General features: G+C 36.0%; 1 protein-coding gene across 4 annotated transcripts in view; it reads left to right on the forward strand.

Moving 5' to 3' along the window:
- The window catches only part of TRMT11 (tRNA methyltransferase 11), a 47,610-nt gene that overhangs the window by 22,230 nt on the left and 12,711 nt on the right, over positions 1 to 12,669 (forward strand). For all 4 annotated transcript variants that reach the window (XM_075203025.1, XM_075203026.1, XM_075203027.1 and 1 more), the window contains 4 exons: positions 2,338 to 2,418; positions 3,025 to 3,189; positions 4,059 to 4,128; positions 5,089 to 5,220. In XM_075203025.1, coding sequence (XP_075059126.1) covers positions 2,338 to 2,418; positions 3,025 to 3,189; positions 4,059 to 4,128; positions 5,089 to 5,220 — 448 coding nt within the window. The remainder of the gene's footprint in view (positions 1 to 2,337; positions 2,419 to 3,024; positions 3,190 to 4,058; positions 4,129 to 5,088; positions 5,221 to 12,669) is intronic.

The following is a 12,669-nucleotide window of genomic DNA, read 5'->3' on the forward strand; positions in this document are numbered from 1 at the left end:
AGCAAGGTTTTCCTTGGACATACAAAATCAGTGTGTGATTGGAATATTGTGAATTGTACATTTTTTATTCAGTATATAGGCAGGTTTGGGATTTCCACTTGTCTAATGATGAATGCAAATGGTTGTAGTTAAATGTAGAAACATGGGTGGGCTAACAGAGATATAGACCAGACACTGCAGCAGTTTACATGCAATGCAAAAATAAGGACGAGGACCCCGTAATTCAGTGAGGTTCTTGCGACAAAATAAAATTTTAAATGATATAAAATTAAAAATACAGCAAGCATGAAATGTAACTTGTAACAAAATCTACACTGCATCACATATTGGATGCCCCTGATTTACACACTAAAATGGTCATTTTCAATTGGGATTATGAGTCCAGTATAACTGTATTCCAGGACAGTAACAAAGTGGGAACAATATTTTGTTTGTTTTATTTTGTATGGAGAAGGATGATGTCTGTACAGGTTGCATTGGATGCAAGGCCAATTTAGTATGGTATGTTGGTATTTATGCAAAATGACATTTCCCCATGATAAGTCAGTTACCCCACATATAGCGTTCCTATGTGGTGGTGGGGTGTTCCAACCCCTGGGTCTCAGAGGTGTTGTGCTCTGCAATATGGAAAACTGAAACTATTGTGGTCTCTTTGGAATGAAAATAGGGGATCCCAGAGGATTGACATCACCCACTCCCAGACAGACCCTGGGATCACTAGCACATAAGCACTTCTGTCTGTAATTTGAGTAGCACCAAACTTCAATTGTACCTCTGATTTACACAAATACATATCTCACTTGGTATCTTTTGTTTAAGCCTGGTTTTGTAATTGTGTTTTAGGTCCCTAGCTAATTGTGTTAAATGGTTATTCTTTTTTGTAACTTAATTTGTTTATTACTGAGAGTGATTGTCTACACTTTTGTCCACAAGAGGGCAGTCTTGTATAGGATGTTAGAAGACTCATGAGTGGAAGCCTTATGTTTCATATTCACTGCAGTACAACTACAACATTTTCTTTTTAATATTGTTGCAGTAAGCAAGTATTCAGAGCTACCATTAACTAATCATAAATGAATGCTGCCAGAATTGCTTTACACCTTATGCCATACTGACCAGTAGTCAATCCTGTTACATTTATGTAGTTTATATTCATGCTGTCTTAAGCATGTAAGCTTGGCCCACATGAGCTACAATGCCTGGGTCACATGTGGAAGCTGCACATTACAGAACAGAAGTGTGTAGACTAGGTAGGATAGGAGGGATAGCAATTTAACTTTGCTACAGTTTTCAGAAGACATTCCTTATCTACATATTTATTTGTATACATTCATGCAAAGGTCATGGGTGTAATTTGCCATGTTGGCTATAATTTTTTTTATTATTTTTTTTTAATTTTAGAAAGTCCTCTTTCATATGTGCAGTTTTATAGTTCTTGACAAATGGAAGACAAATCTGGGGAAGTTTACACTTAATTGTCTTCCGTCTTTCAAGTGTTGCTCTCATCAGCTCATTATATGGTTTTATTTCCTTATACAAAAATATATATAAACATGTTTGTCAGCACCTGCGTTCTTATGTATTAATCACATAGACAATGTTATGATGTATCTGGGTGGGCTTCCCTTTTTTGTGTTTGCAAAGTGAACAGTGGAGTTGAAGACTGGATGGAATAATATGAACTGCCAAGTAAATGTAAGGAGTAGCAATGCAATGAAGAGCATCTAGCTGAAAGGAATATTTGAGATTCTGAAAATATACAATTTTCAAAGTGTCTATTTTTTTTTTATTTTTGAACAAAAAATATTAATCTTCCCAAAACAGTTTTCAGCAGTTAATGCAGTATACAACTATATAAAATAAATAGACATAAAAACACTTGTTAATTATTTTAATTATAATTTGGGTCTGTTTCTATAAGCAAATTGGGCAAATATCTTCATTTTGTATGAGGCGTACACATTTCCTTAAATGCCTCCACTGTCTTGGAGAACTTTAAGAAGATCCAATGTCTAAATCCGATTTAGACATAAATGATCGTTTTTGATATTTCTTTTTTTTGTTTTTTCATTATCTTTACAGATGATGAAACCTTATTTTTTAGTCTGTATGAATGTAGGTTAAAATGTGAACCATGTATAGTCTTCCCTCCTTATAGCAATCACATTCATAATACCAGTCTTTCTTGCCGTGTATAGTCTGATTGTAAATGTGCATTTATAGTGAATGTATATTACCCATTAGGATTTGCAAAGTAAACTAACATCATTCATTGTGTAAGGCAATAGTAAGGGTGCCAGCAGCATGCAGGTGACTTTGGATTGTTTTCTCCCACAGGCGGTCTTTTGGTACCTTGTGCACACTTTGGGGCTTATGTGTGTGGCACTGAGATTGATTACAACACAGTCCATGGCCGGGGTGAGTGACTACCACTTATTTATATCTATATCTAGCAATCTTTTGACTGTTTTTAGGGTCATTAGGTCATTAAAAAGTCTTGTAACTGTCTGAAATAATAGATGTTGGATGCCAAAGGATATAAACTAAAGTCTTCATATGAAGCTGGTTTTTCTCAGCGAATTACCAGGGCAAACAATTTGTGATCTATGCTCCTTTCTTTTAATAGCCTCCAAAATATGGGGCAGAATTACATTGTTCTTGATGATTATAAATTTTAGGCCAACAGTTAAATAATCAGTTATCATTGTTCGCTTAATACAGTAAAAAAAACTTCTGTGTTGTGCAATTTTCAGTCTGAAGTGTTTGTCGTGAACCGTACGCAGTAATTATTACCAGAACTGTACAACTGCTCGCTGGAAACATTTATTACATTAAGGCTTTCAAGAGTTTCATGCTAAAGTGAGATTAACAAAACATTGCTATTTTGGTACAACTGGTCCTGGAAAACAGGTTGTTTCAAGTCTGTTTTTCAGCTGCAGCTGAGCACATTCTCTTCAGTTTTGATTCCTCAATTTCCAGCAAGACCTAGTCTGTAGTTTTATGATATATCCTTCTTTCCACCAGGTAAAGCAACCAGGATGAACCAGAAGTGGAGAGGGCCTGATGAGAATATTAGAGCCAATTTGCGTCAGTACGGATTAGAGAAACATTACCTTGATGTCCTGGTATCTGATGCATCCAAGCCCATCTGGAGAAAAGGGCCACTATTTGATGCAATTATAACAGACCGTAAGTTGATAACATGTTTGGCGAGAAGTAGAGGAACATGGTTGACATGAAGAATCATATTTTTAGATAATGGAGGACAGATGAGAAGAGGTGTGACAGATCTAAAGCATTTAGAAAAGTGTGGTTTAGCTGGGGTTTTTTGGGGTGGGGGGGGTTCATACAATGCTGGTTGGACTAGTTTTATATCCGTAAATAATAAGTCTGCAACATTAAAATAGGAATTAAGGGTGATTTATAACTTGACTACAGCTGGAGAACGTCACAGCTCAGGCCTTTAGTTATGCTCTATGACCTTTAATGGATAATGTAAATGCAAGAAAGCTAACTTTTTATAGTACCGTTGGCCAAGTATTGGTGTTAAGAACAGTCACATAAAATATTGTATTGTGTGCTTGAATTGCAAGTAATATTTTTATTAGAAATTTAAAGGTGTCATACAGTTAAGCACATAACCATATGTTCCTGTAAAACAATCTAGACATCAGTCTATCCAAAGCTGCACAAATGAGTCTTATGAACACCTGTTATGAGCCAAACTATGTCTGTAGTGGATGACGTGTTTATCTGATGAAGTCACAGATATTAAATAGTGCTGGTGGGAGATATAATAGGGATACGTCTGTATAACAGCTGGGACTGTTCACTGTTTGAAAAACCTTTGTCTGGCGGGGGCTGTTTTCTGGCCGAACCATGACCTTGTCTTCACAAGCTGACAGAAAATTAAAAACCTTGAAATGCATTCCAATAAGGAAAAATGAAAAGAAATCAGAGTGGTAAGGTCTGACAGAAATCAAAATCACGCAGAGTTTTCTAAATACACCATTCACATACTATTGGCAGAATGACCATAATTCTTTTTTATTGTGTAGCCCCTTATGGCATTCGGGAGTCAACTCGAAAAACCGGCACACAGAAAGAAATCATGAAGACGGACCAGTTGTAAGTAACCTAATGAACTTCTACCCATGTGCAGGGTTTCCTTGCAGTGTGTGTGGGGGACAAGTGGAATTAGTCTCACTGATGAAATGATCACTGCCTGTGTAGTAACACATGCCAGAGACTGGTTTCTTCAATGAATCATTAAGAAGGCAGCTCTTCTGTGTTTAATTGCAGATTAACCATTTTGCTACATTTAGGATTAGCCTTGCATGAAAAGCTACAGTGATGTGCAATCAACACAAAATGATGTAGTATAAAAAGCGCAATTCCCTTTGCTCAATGTAAAGGTGTAAAAAGAGCACCAATCGCATGGTGGAGGCCGCCATATTCATGAAAACGCCACCTATCGGCATCCTATTAATAATAAAATGCCTCAGTCATGTCCCTGGGTTTCTAGTGAATTGATGAGCTGCATTCTCATGAGTATTCAGCCTGCAGATAGCTTCCTCCATTGTGTCTAGATGATGGGTGCTTGTTAAGTATTCTGTCATTGCACAGTGGTGGATTTGCATATAGGGTATCACTGGTCATGTTTCTATCAACCATAGCTAGCACACAATGCCTTGCTTTCTGCTTGCATTGTCGCAGCACACTTGTAGAGTTGTGAGCTTTTGTGTTTTTATACTTTAGTACAGTTGGAGAAGCGAGTCATGATAACATTGAACTATGTAGTTTGCCGTCATGTTTCACATGAACATTTCAGTTTCTGCATCTGGTGTTTTTTACCACTGTACAATAATATTGATTAAGTTGATAACAAGGTTCTCAATAGCATGTTGTGCAAGTTACATCACTCGTTTATATTAATAATTTAGGATTAATAAATTAGATGTTTGTGGTTTTGCTATTTTTTTTGACTGTTTCCATAAGTCTTCCATTGAAATATGTTTTTTGCGGATTTGTTTTAGGATGAGAAAATATCCCATCGAAAGACTTGGTTTTTTTTTCTCTTTCTTTCAGTCCAGAAAGTCACGTTCCTGTTCAGTTAACCTATCATCTAAACGACATCTTCTTGGACCTTTTGAACTTTGCGGCAGAGTTTCTGGTTGTAGGAGGGAGGCTTGTCTACTGGTTACCTGTTTACAAGCCAGAGTAAGTGTACATTTTCTAATGATGTGTTCAAACAACTAAATCATGTCTCCAGTGACTTGAGGTATTTTTTTTAGATGTTATACTATGGTGTTTGTGCCTATTGTAATATTTTCAGGTCACTGAGGGTTGTATGTACCAACTCCTGAAGTGCAAATACACAAGGATATACACATAACAGCTGAGGACGCTGTGAAGTGTTGGTGCATTATTCACGTGTTCAGCAGGATTTCATTCAGCTATGCACATCTTTTCTTGCAGTTTTTGAGCATTTGTCTGGTCTACTATTGACTTCTCGAGTGGACACATTAACAGACAGAACACTGGAGCAGGGGTGTCTGACCTCCCTGCTGACACATAGGTTTGGGGGGGGGGGAGTGCTAAGTAGTTCAAAGGTAGGTATAAATAGAGGATCTGCATTAAAACTGAAGATCTTTTGACCATTGAACCTAGCTGTGCACTTACCCAGATTTGTAAACTAGCAGGAGATGCTGTAAAATAAAATCGCATTCAGGATTCTTGAATGGATTCTTGTTGCATTGTGGGATATGGTAATTTTAAATGGTTATCATTATTATCCTTTATTGATAAGGAGCCACAAGGGGTCCGCAGTGCTGGACAGGCTCCTCCCAAGCTTTAATTTAAAAAATCTTACCATATACAGTGCCCCTTCTTCTAATGTATAGTTGCCAAAATCACAGAGATTGCTAAAAGTACAGTATATAAAAAAAATCCCCTTTCTTCAGCAACCAAGAAGACACTGAAACTTCAAAAAAGTCTGCACAAACAACCAGAAAACAACAAACTTTTCTTAAAAAGGTTTATTTGCAAAATCCCCAGCCTCACAGACAACCCCTGCTGTCTGTTGCTTGAGTGGAGTTTAATACGCCCTCAGCCGGCCAATCAAAGGTGCAACAGGGGTGGGGATGATTGGTGGCTACGCTGTTGTAATTATTGCACTTAATGGGGGGTATTCAATTGTTGCACCGGACCGCAAAAAAACGAGCGCATTAAAACTATTACCGTTTATACGGTAATTACTCGCTGAATTTCATCTCGCAGCGAGATGAAATTCAGCGAGTAAACTACCGTATTAACAGTTTTTACGCGCAAGTTTACCGTATAAACGGTAATAGTTTTAATGCGCTCGTTTTTTCGCGGTCAGGAGCAACAATTGAATACCCCCCAATATGTCAGTTTAGCTTTTGTGGTGCACAATGGTTCTGAAAATCAGAAGGTACAATTCCAAAAAGATTTGGAAACCTTGGTTTAATCTGACTTCTCAGTATGACACCAGTTTCTTGAAGAATTTGAACTTAAACCAGATACACAAGTTGGAAACATTAAGTAGTAAATCAAGATTTAAGGTGCCACTTAGGCATGTTCACCACTCCAGATGCACTTCATGGCATGTAGACTATTTGAGAGCAAGAATTAAATAGCCTGTACTGTGTTGTGTATTATGTCATTCATAATACAGTAGTTATCTGTGTATTACAAGCCTTAAAAGTGTGGACTAGCAATGGAGTTCCCACAGGATGATTACTAGGAAACTATGATAGCAGTGTCTTGCATTCCTAATGTACTGGAACAGTAGGTGTCTTCTGCATACAATGTGTTTACCTATAGATCATTTTTTTTTCCCATAGCTCGATAATCATTTGGATTACTAACTTAGTAAATGCACATTAACATTCTAAACCTCAAACATTAACACACACAGTGTTAATTAGGGACAAAGTACGCTTTACTGGCTGTGTGGTTTTTGTTGTTTTTTTAAATTAAGCGATTGTGTTCTATATGCCTCCCATTTTCTTAGTGCTGATTGATGTAGACATTATATTGGGCTAAGGTAAAACACAATGTATTGGAACAGTGTTATTCACTAACTAAAATCCAGTGTTAAAAAGATGGAAGTAAGGTTTCAATCTTAAAACAAGTTTACAGAAAACTGCACAAATATTTCTTATATGAAAAGCCAAAACATTGAAATATTCATAAATCTTTATATGTAACTGTATACACATCATGAAAGAAAAATGTTATGTAACATTATCATCATCCTCTCTTCTATCATTTACTGTCCTCATCCCTGTCAGGTTCTGATTGTTCCTTGCATTGTCCTTTACATGTCAGTAGAGGGGACTGCTCACTGTAGACCATTTCATCATGTACATGCACTTCCCATGCTTTATATTCCAGCCAATCAGAGAACAGATAACTCTTTTTGCAACTTCTTGGTAGAAATGTAACTTTCTGAAAGTTGTAACCTCAGCACAGACTACTAAATATCTGGTAAAATGACTAAAGAGTATTACATTGAATTGTGAATGAAAAATAAACAACCACTGGAGTATAATACACATGTACACAATATACTCCTTCAAATATGTCTGTGGTTTGTTTTTTCCTCTTCTGTTTTTTTTTCTCCCTTTTTGTTGGGGGTGCCAGGGAGGAGGGGGGTTGCTGTACTCTCCTAACTTTCACTGCCACTTGCATTGCATGCTATTTTTTATTATATTATTCTTTTAAAATGATAGAATTGAGCAGCAATGATTTATTATTCTTTTTAAAAGTCTGCCAGCTGCACAGGTAATTGTTGCTGTGTAGTTTTATCGGACGTGTTTTTGGAAAAGGGGCGTTTGCCATATGAACTTTAGAGGAAATCTTGTGACATACATCTATTCATATCCGCAAAGGTGGGTGCTGAAAGTCTAATGTCTGTGACGGGATACATTCGAGGTGCACATTTATTCAAGGTTGTCCATGTTAATATGATAAACAAGTGAGGGAATAAAATATATATTGGTAATAACCAAGTGGGGAGCCAACTCAATTAATGTGGTAGGTTCCAGTGCATTCTATTAATACAGTAGTAAGTTACATAAACAACGGCAATGTACTGCCTTCATGTTTGTCCTAATAATTCTGTAAAGCATTAGTTAAACTGGTACGGGACACTCACAGTTTACAAAAGCAACAAAACTTACAAATTGATGCAGTTTAATAAAAAAATAAATAAAACTATTAAAACATGATGTAAAGTCCTGACCTAAATCACTTTATAGCTTGTGAACGTTTGGGTATTAATATACTTTAAGATAAAGGTGCACTTCAGTATGAACTTCACCCCATAGGAGCAATTTGTTCACTGTCGTCAGAAACTAAAAATGTCCTTACAATGGCCTATTCCTGCATGAAAACTATTTTCAGTGCACCTGCAGCTTTTATTTTTTATTTTTTTTTAACATATCATTTAGGCACAATTCCTGAATTTTGACTTTCACCAAGCAAACCTCATTACTTGTGAAGAGCAGTATGTATTCAGCATTGGCGAAAGACGGGAAAAGTTTTAACGAGAAGCAATAACCGTCTATGTCTGAAAGATAGCATCAAACTACAAAGAAGATTATTTATTTAATCTCACGTTGACATCATTGTTATGTCTGAATTTTTAACATTCTTCCAGTTGTAACCCTTGTGCAGTTACAGAGAAGTTTATAAAGAGTACGTGCACCTATTGCTAAAGAGCACACGTCACAAATATAGTTGTAATTTTGTTCTCGCTGTGCAGCAATCTATCCTAAACCCTTCTACGGGCAACAAGGTTTCACATCAGTACTGTCCCACATTTACTGTAGGTGGGAAAAGACATTGATTGTTCTAAATTAGTCACTAGCTGTGATTAAGGACTTCAAAGAGCAGGAAAGAATACTGCTCTAAAACAGGCACTGCTATCTCTATTCTGTATTTTTCTACCATGCGGCTTGACATACTTTTCCTTTGTTCTGAAGAAACCCTTGTGAAGTCAAACCTCTGAGTCTCTTGGTCTTGTAGCTCCTAGTTCTGTAGCTCTGCCACATCACCCTCTGTTGTTAGAGTATATGTTTTACATGCTGTAATATCAGTTTAAATATAATGTAAATTTATTTTATTTAGCTGGAGAACTTGAGCACTGGAAAGTAGGTAATTAACATTTAGGCTATTTGACCAACAATTGAATATTCAGTTTTGAGTGGAATTATCCTTTAGGAACAAAGATCCGACTCCTGACTAATGGACTGCTTATAAATGACGTTCTGAGGATACCATATCTCTAAATCCCCATTTATAAGTTGACATTAAAGATGGCGACCATGCTCTGCCAAGCATGCCACTATTGTTGGTGCTCCACTGTCAGTAATAGCCCAAACTGAACCCTATACGTAATTATTAGTGTGAATTTAACCTTTGGTGAAATCTTGTGTGTTTCTTTTTCATTTTGTCTTAATTTTTAATTTCATACAATTTAAATATTCCATTCTGCTACCAAAAGGGAGTCCCACTTGCCTCAGAAGAATAAACAAACAATTTAAAATTTACTTGCAATAGAGTAAATTAAGTTATTCCCAGTAAACCTGAGACACTGCAAATAAAGGTATGTGAAAAATATTTTTAGGTGTGCATGCGGAAATTCTATATTTTAGCAGGCGACTTTTGGGCCACATACAGCCTTTCCTTGAACACTTCTAAAAATTACATGTTACTCGATATATGTCAAACTATTTAGACCAAACCATACTTGTGAGATCTAGGTGTTAAACAATGTTTATTAAGTTTCTGGGGTTTATTTTTTTTCCCTATAAAATACCCATAAAATAAAAATATGTTTAATTCAATATACTACCAATAAAAGCTTTATCAATACTGAAAAAAATACAACATTTGCTTACTTAGGCTTTTGAAATTTATTTAATTTTTTTTTTATTCCTGGAGAAGGCATCAGCCCAAAGCAGCTAAAAATGTTAACTACCTCTGGTCATAAAGGAGTGATTAAATTGGAGAACGCCTAAATGTTTCCTTCCCTATCCAATATTATATAGGCAGTTTTAAAAACTCCCTAACTTTTTATATGCTCACATTGGAGGAAAAAAATGTAATGATCTATGGCATTTAATTCTTGATGGTGATATAGAGGCAATTTCCTTTTTTAAATTCCAGTTATCTTTTAAATAATAATAATTTGATGTTGTTTTTCCGCGAGTGGTGGAAAAATGACATCCAAATATAAGAAAAATTTAAATTTTCAGATAAATCTAAGGTTAAAAAATGTTTTAATGTGTACGTTGTTTGGGTATTCTGTCTCTGTATCTGTGTTCATAGTTTAAAAAAAAAAAAAAAGGGTTGTGAAACATTTATCTAAGGCTGGATACACACCTACGCAATAATACTCAAGATGCAACGTCTCTAACAATTTCATCAATGATTGAAAGTCCTGATGAGCATGCCGATTCATGCGTACACACCTACACAAGTTACCTTCAGATCTTCATCTCTCATAACCATCTGCTGAAAAGATTGTGATTGTACACACGCTACAGATATCTGCCCTATTTTGCTAGTCGTGAGTGCGTACACTTCCACATTTGCCCAGCGTCTTTCCATCAGTGAGTGAGATTTTTAGGAAGTTTAGAAAATCAAAATCAACTGATGCAATGTGTTTTGGTACAATAAAACCTGATTGTGGGTATGTACACACTCTAGTAATATCTAACCAAGTGGTCGTGAATTGTGTGATCTGCACGATAATTGCGTAAGTACGTACCCAGCTAAACCTACCTCCATGTGAACAAAATTCATGAGCATTGGTATTAATTTTTAACAATATTATTGTTCACAGCCTTGTAATTGATGCCTTTAGTACCCTCTTCACTAATCACCTGCATTTATGATAAAAATAAAACAGTGACAACATACAGTAAACATTTATAGATGTTTAATATTGTTCCACTTTCAAGATGAGAGATTTACATTAAATGTTTTACAACGATATAAAAATAGAGCAACATGTATTTATGGTATTATTTTTTTTGCAAAGCTGTTCACCACTTTTCATTGTATACATTATCACACTTGGCAGACTACATTTTAGATCTGTAGTAACCTCATTATTCACACTTTTTTTCAAATGTTACCGTCTTACAATAGCACATATATGAATTGTAGTATTATAGATACAGTTTGTAATCCAGTTTTTACTGTGTGGCTGTTAAATATGTTAAAGGAAAAAAATGCTATTAAAATAAATAATAAAAGAATAAATATAACATTTGAGCACTAAAAATGAAAGAATGGGATTTTTTACATGTGAAACTGACAAGACCACACTTGTAAAATGCCATCTATTTTTCCAAGTTTTCATTGTATTGCAATACTACACCCACTTTTGAATAAATAATAGATTAACAAAAACGCTGACTCTTGATGGATTACATTACGTGAATACAAGAAAAAATGTCCCCCCCGCCCCCCTCTCTCTCCAAAGAAAGCTGTCGCCACTTTTTAAAATATCCTCCATCCTACCAACCATTCACTTAACCCCCATCTTCTCCACTCATTCTCCCCTCTCTCCCATTCCCTCAACTGGCTCCTCTTGTGCCTGGTCTGTTTAACCCTCCCTTAGGATGTAAGCTCGCATGAGCAGGGCCCTCTTCCCTCCTGTCTCCTTACCTGTTCTTCTGCTCCGTGTCTATTGCATCTGCCTGCCTGGAGTTTCTGAAGTATTGGTACTTTTGTTTATTGTTCTGTACTGTTATACCCTGTATAGTCTACTGTTTGTACTATGTGCGGCGCTGCGGAAACCTTGTGGCGCCTAACAAATAAATGATAATAATAATAATAATAATTCGCCCATCAGGTCTGTTCTACCTTTAGGCAGATTTGGAGCCCATGGTTACAATTTGTATAGCACAATTGTAATCCACTCCATCGTTATATACATATTGTATCATATCTTCCCCAGAATATGTGCATTTCCCATTATAATTACCGGTAGTGTCCCTCACTGTTTTACATTCTAAACTTTTCCCTCTGACATTAGTTTGACATGCGTTTCTGAAGATTACTAAGAAGTTGACATGAGTCATGACTAAGTAAAAACCTGTGTGTATAGATATATATAACCCCCCTATTTAGAATATTGTCCCCATCCACTCTCATTTATCACAATGTGTATTCTATGTAAGAAAAAATTAAATCTGAGTTTCATCATATGTTAACCTCTTTATAACGCCAGCTTGCTGTAATAATACCAGTTTTGGTGTTTGTTTTAACCTGGCGGAATAAAGAGGGAGCACTTTCTAAGGATTCAAGTGTGGCATTTATTAAACAGTCTGTTTGCAGACTGACTGCTGATTTTAACTATTACCACTATTACTATTATTATATACTTGTATATATGGTTGTCATTGCAAATCTAAGGCATAGTACTTAGGAGCATGTATTAGACCGTGACAGTGTCATTATTCCATAATCGTATAAAGGGCAGATTTTTTGCTCCCTTAATTCTAAACCTGGCAGTGGTTTTATTTTTTTCCATGAAGTTCACCCTATGACAAGTTGCCATATTTTAAAACCAAACACTCATTTTCAACAGCTTTTAAAGTTAATATTGTTTGACAAGTATTGGATAAA

The sequence above is a fragment of the Mixophyes fleayi genome, chromosome 3 (assembly GCF_038048845.1).
Source record: "Mixophyes fleayi isolate aMixFle1 chromosome 3, aMixFle1.hap1, whole genome shotgun sequence".
NCBI lineage: Eukaryota > Metazoa > Chordata > Amphibia > Anura > Limnodynastidae > Mixophyes > Mixophyes fleayi.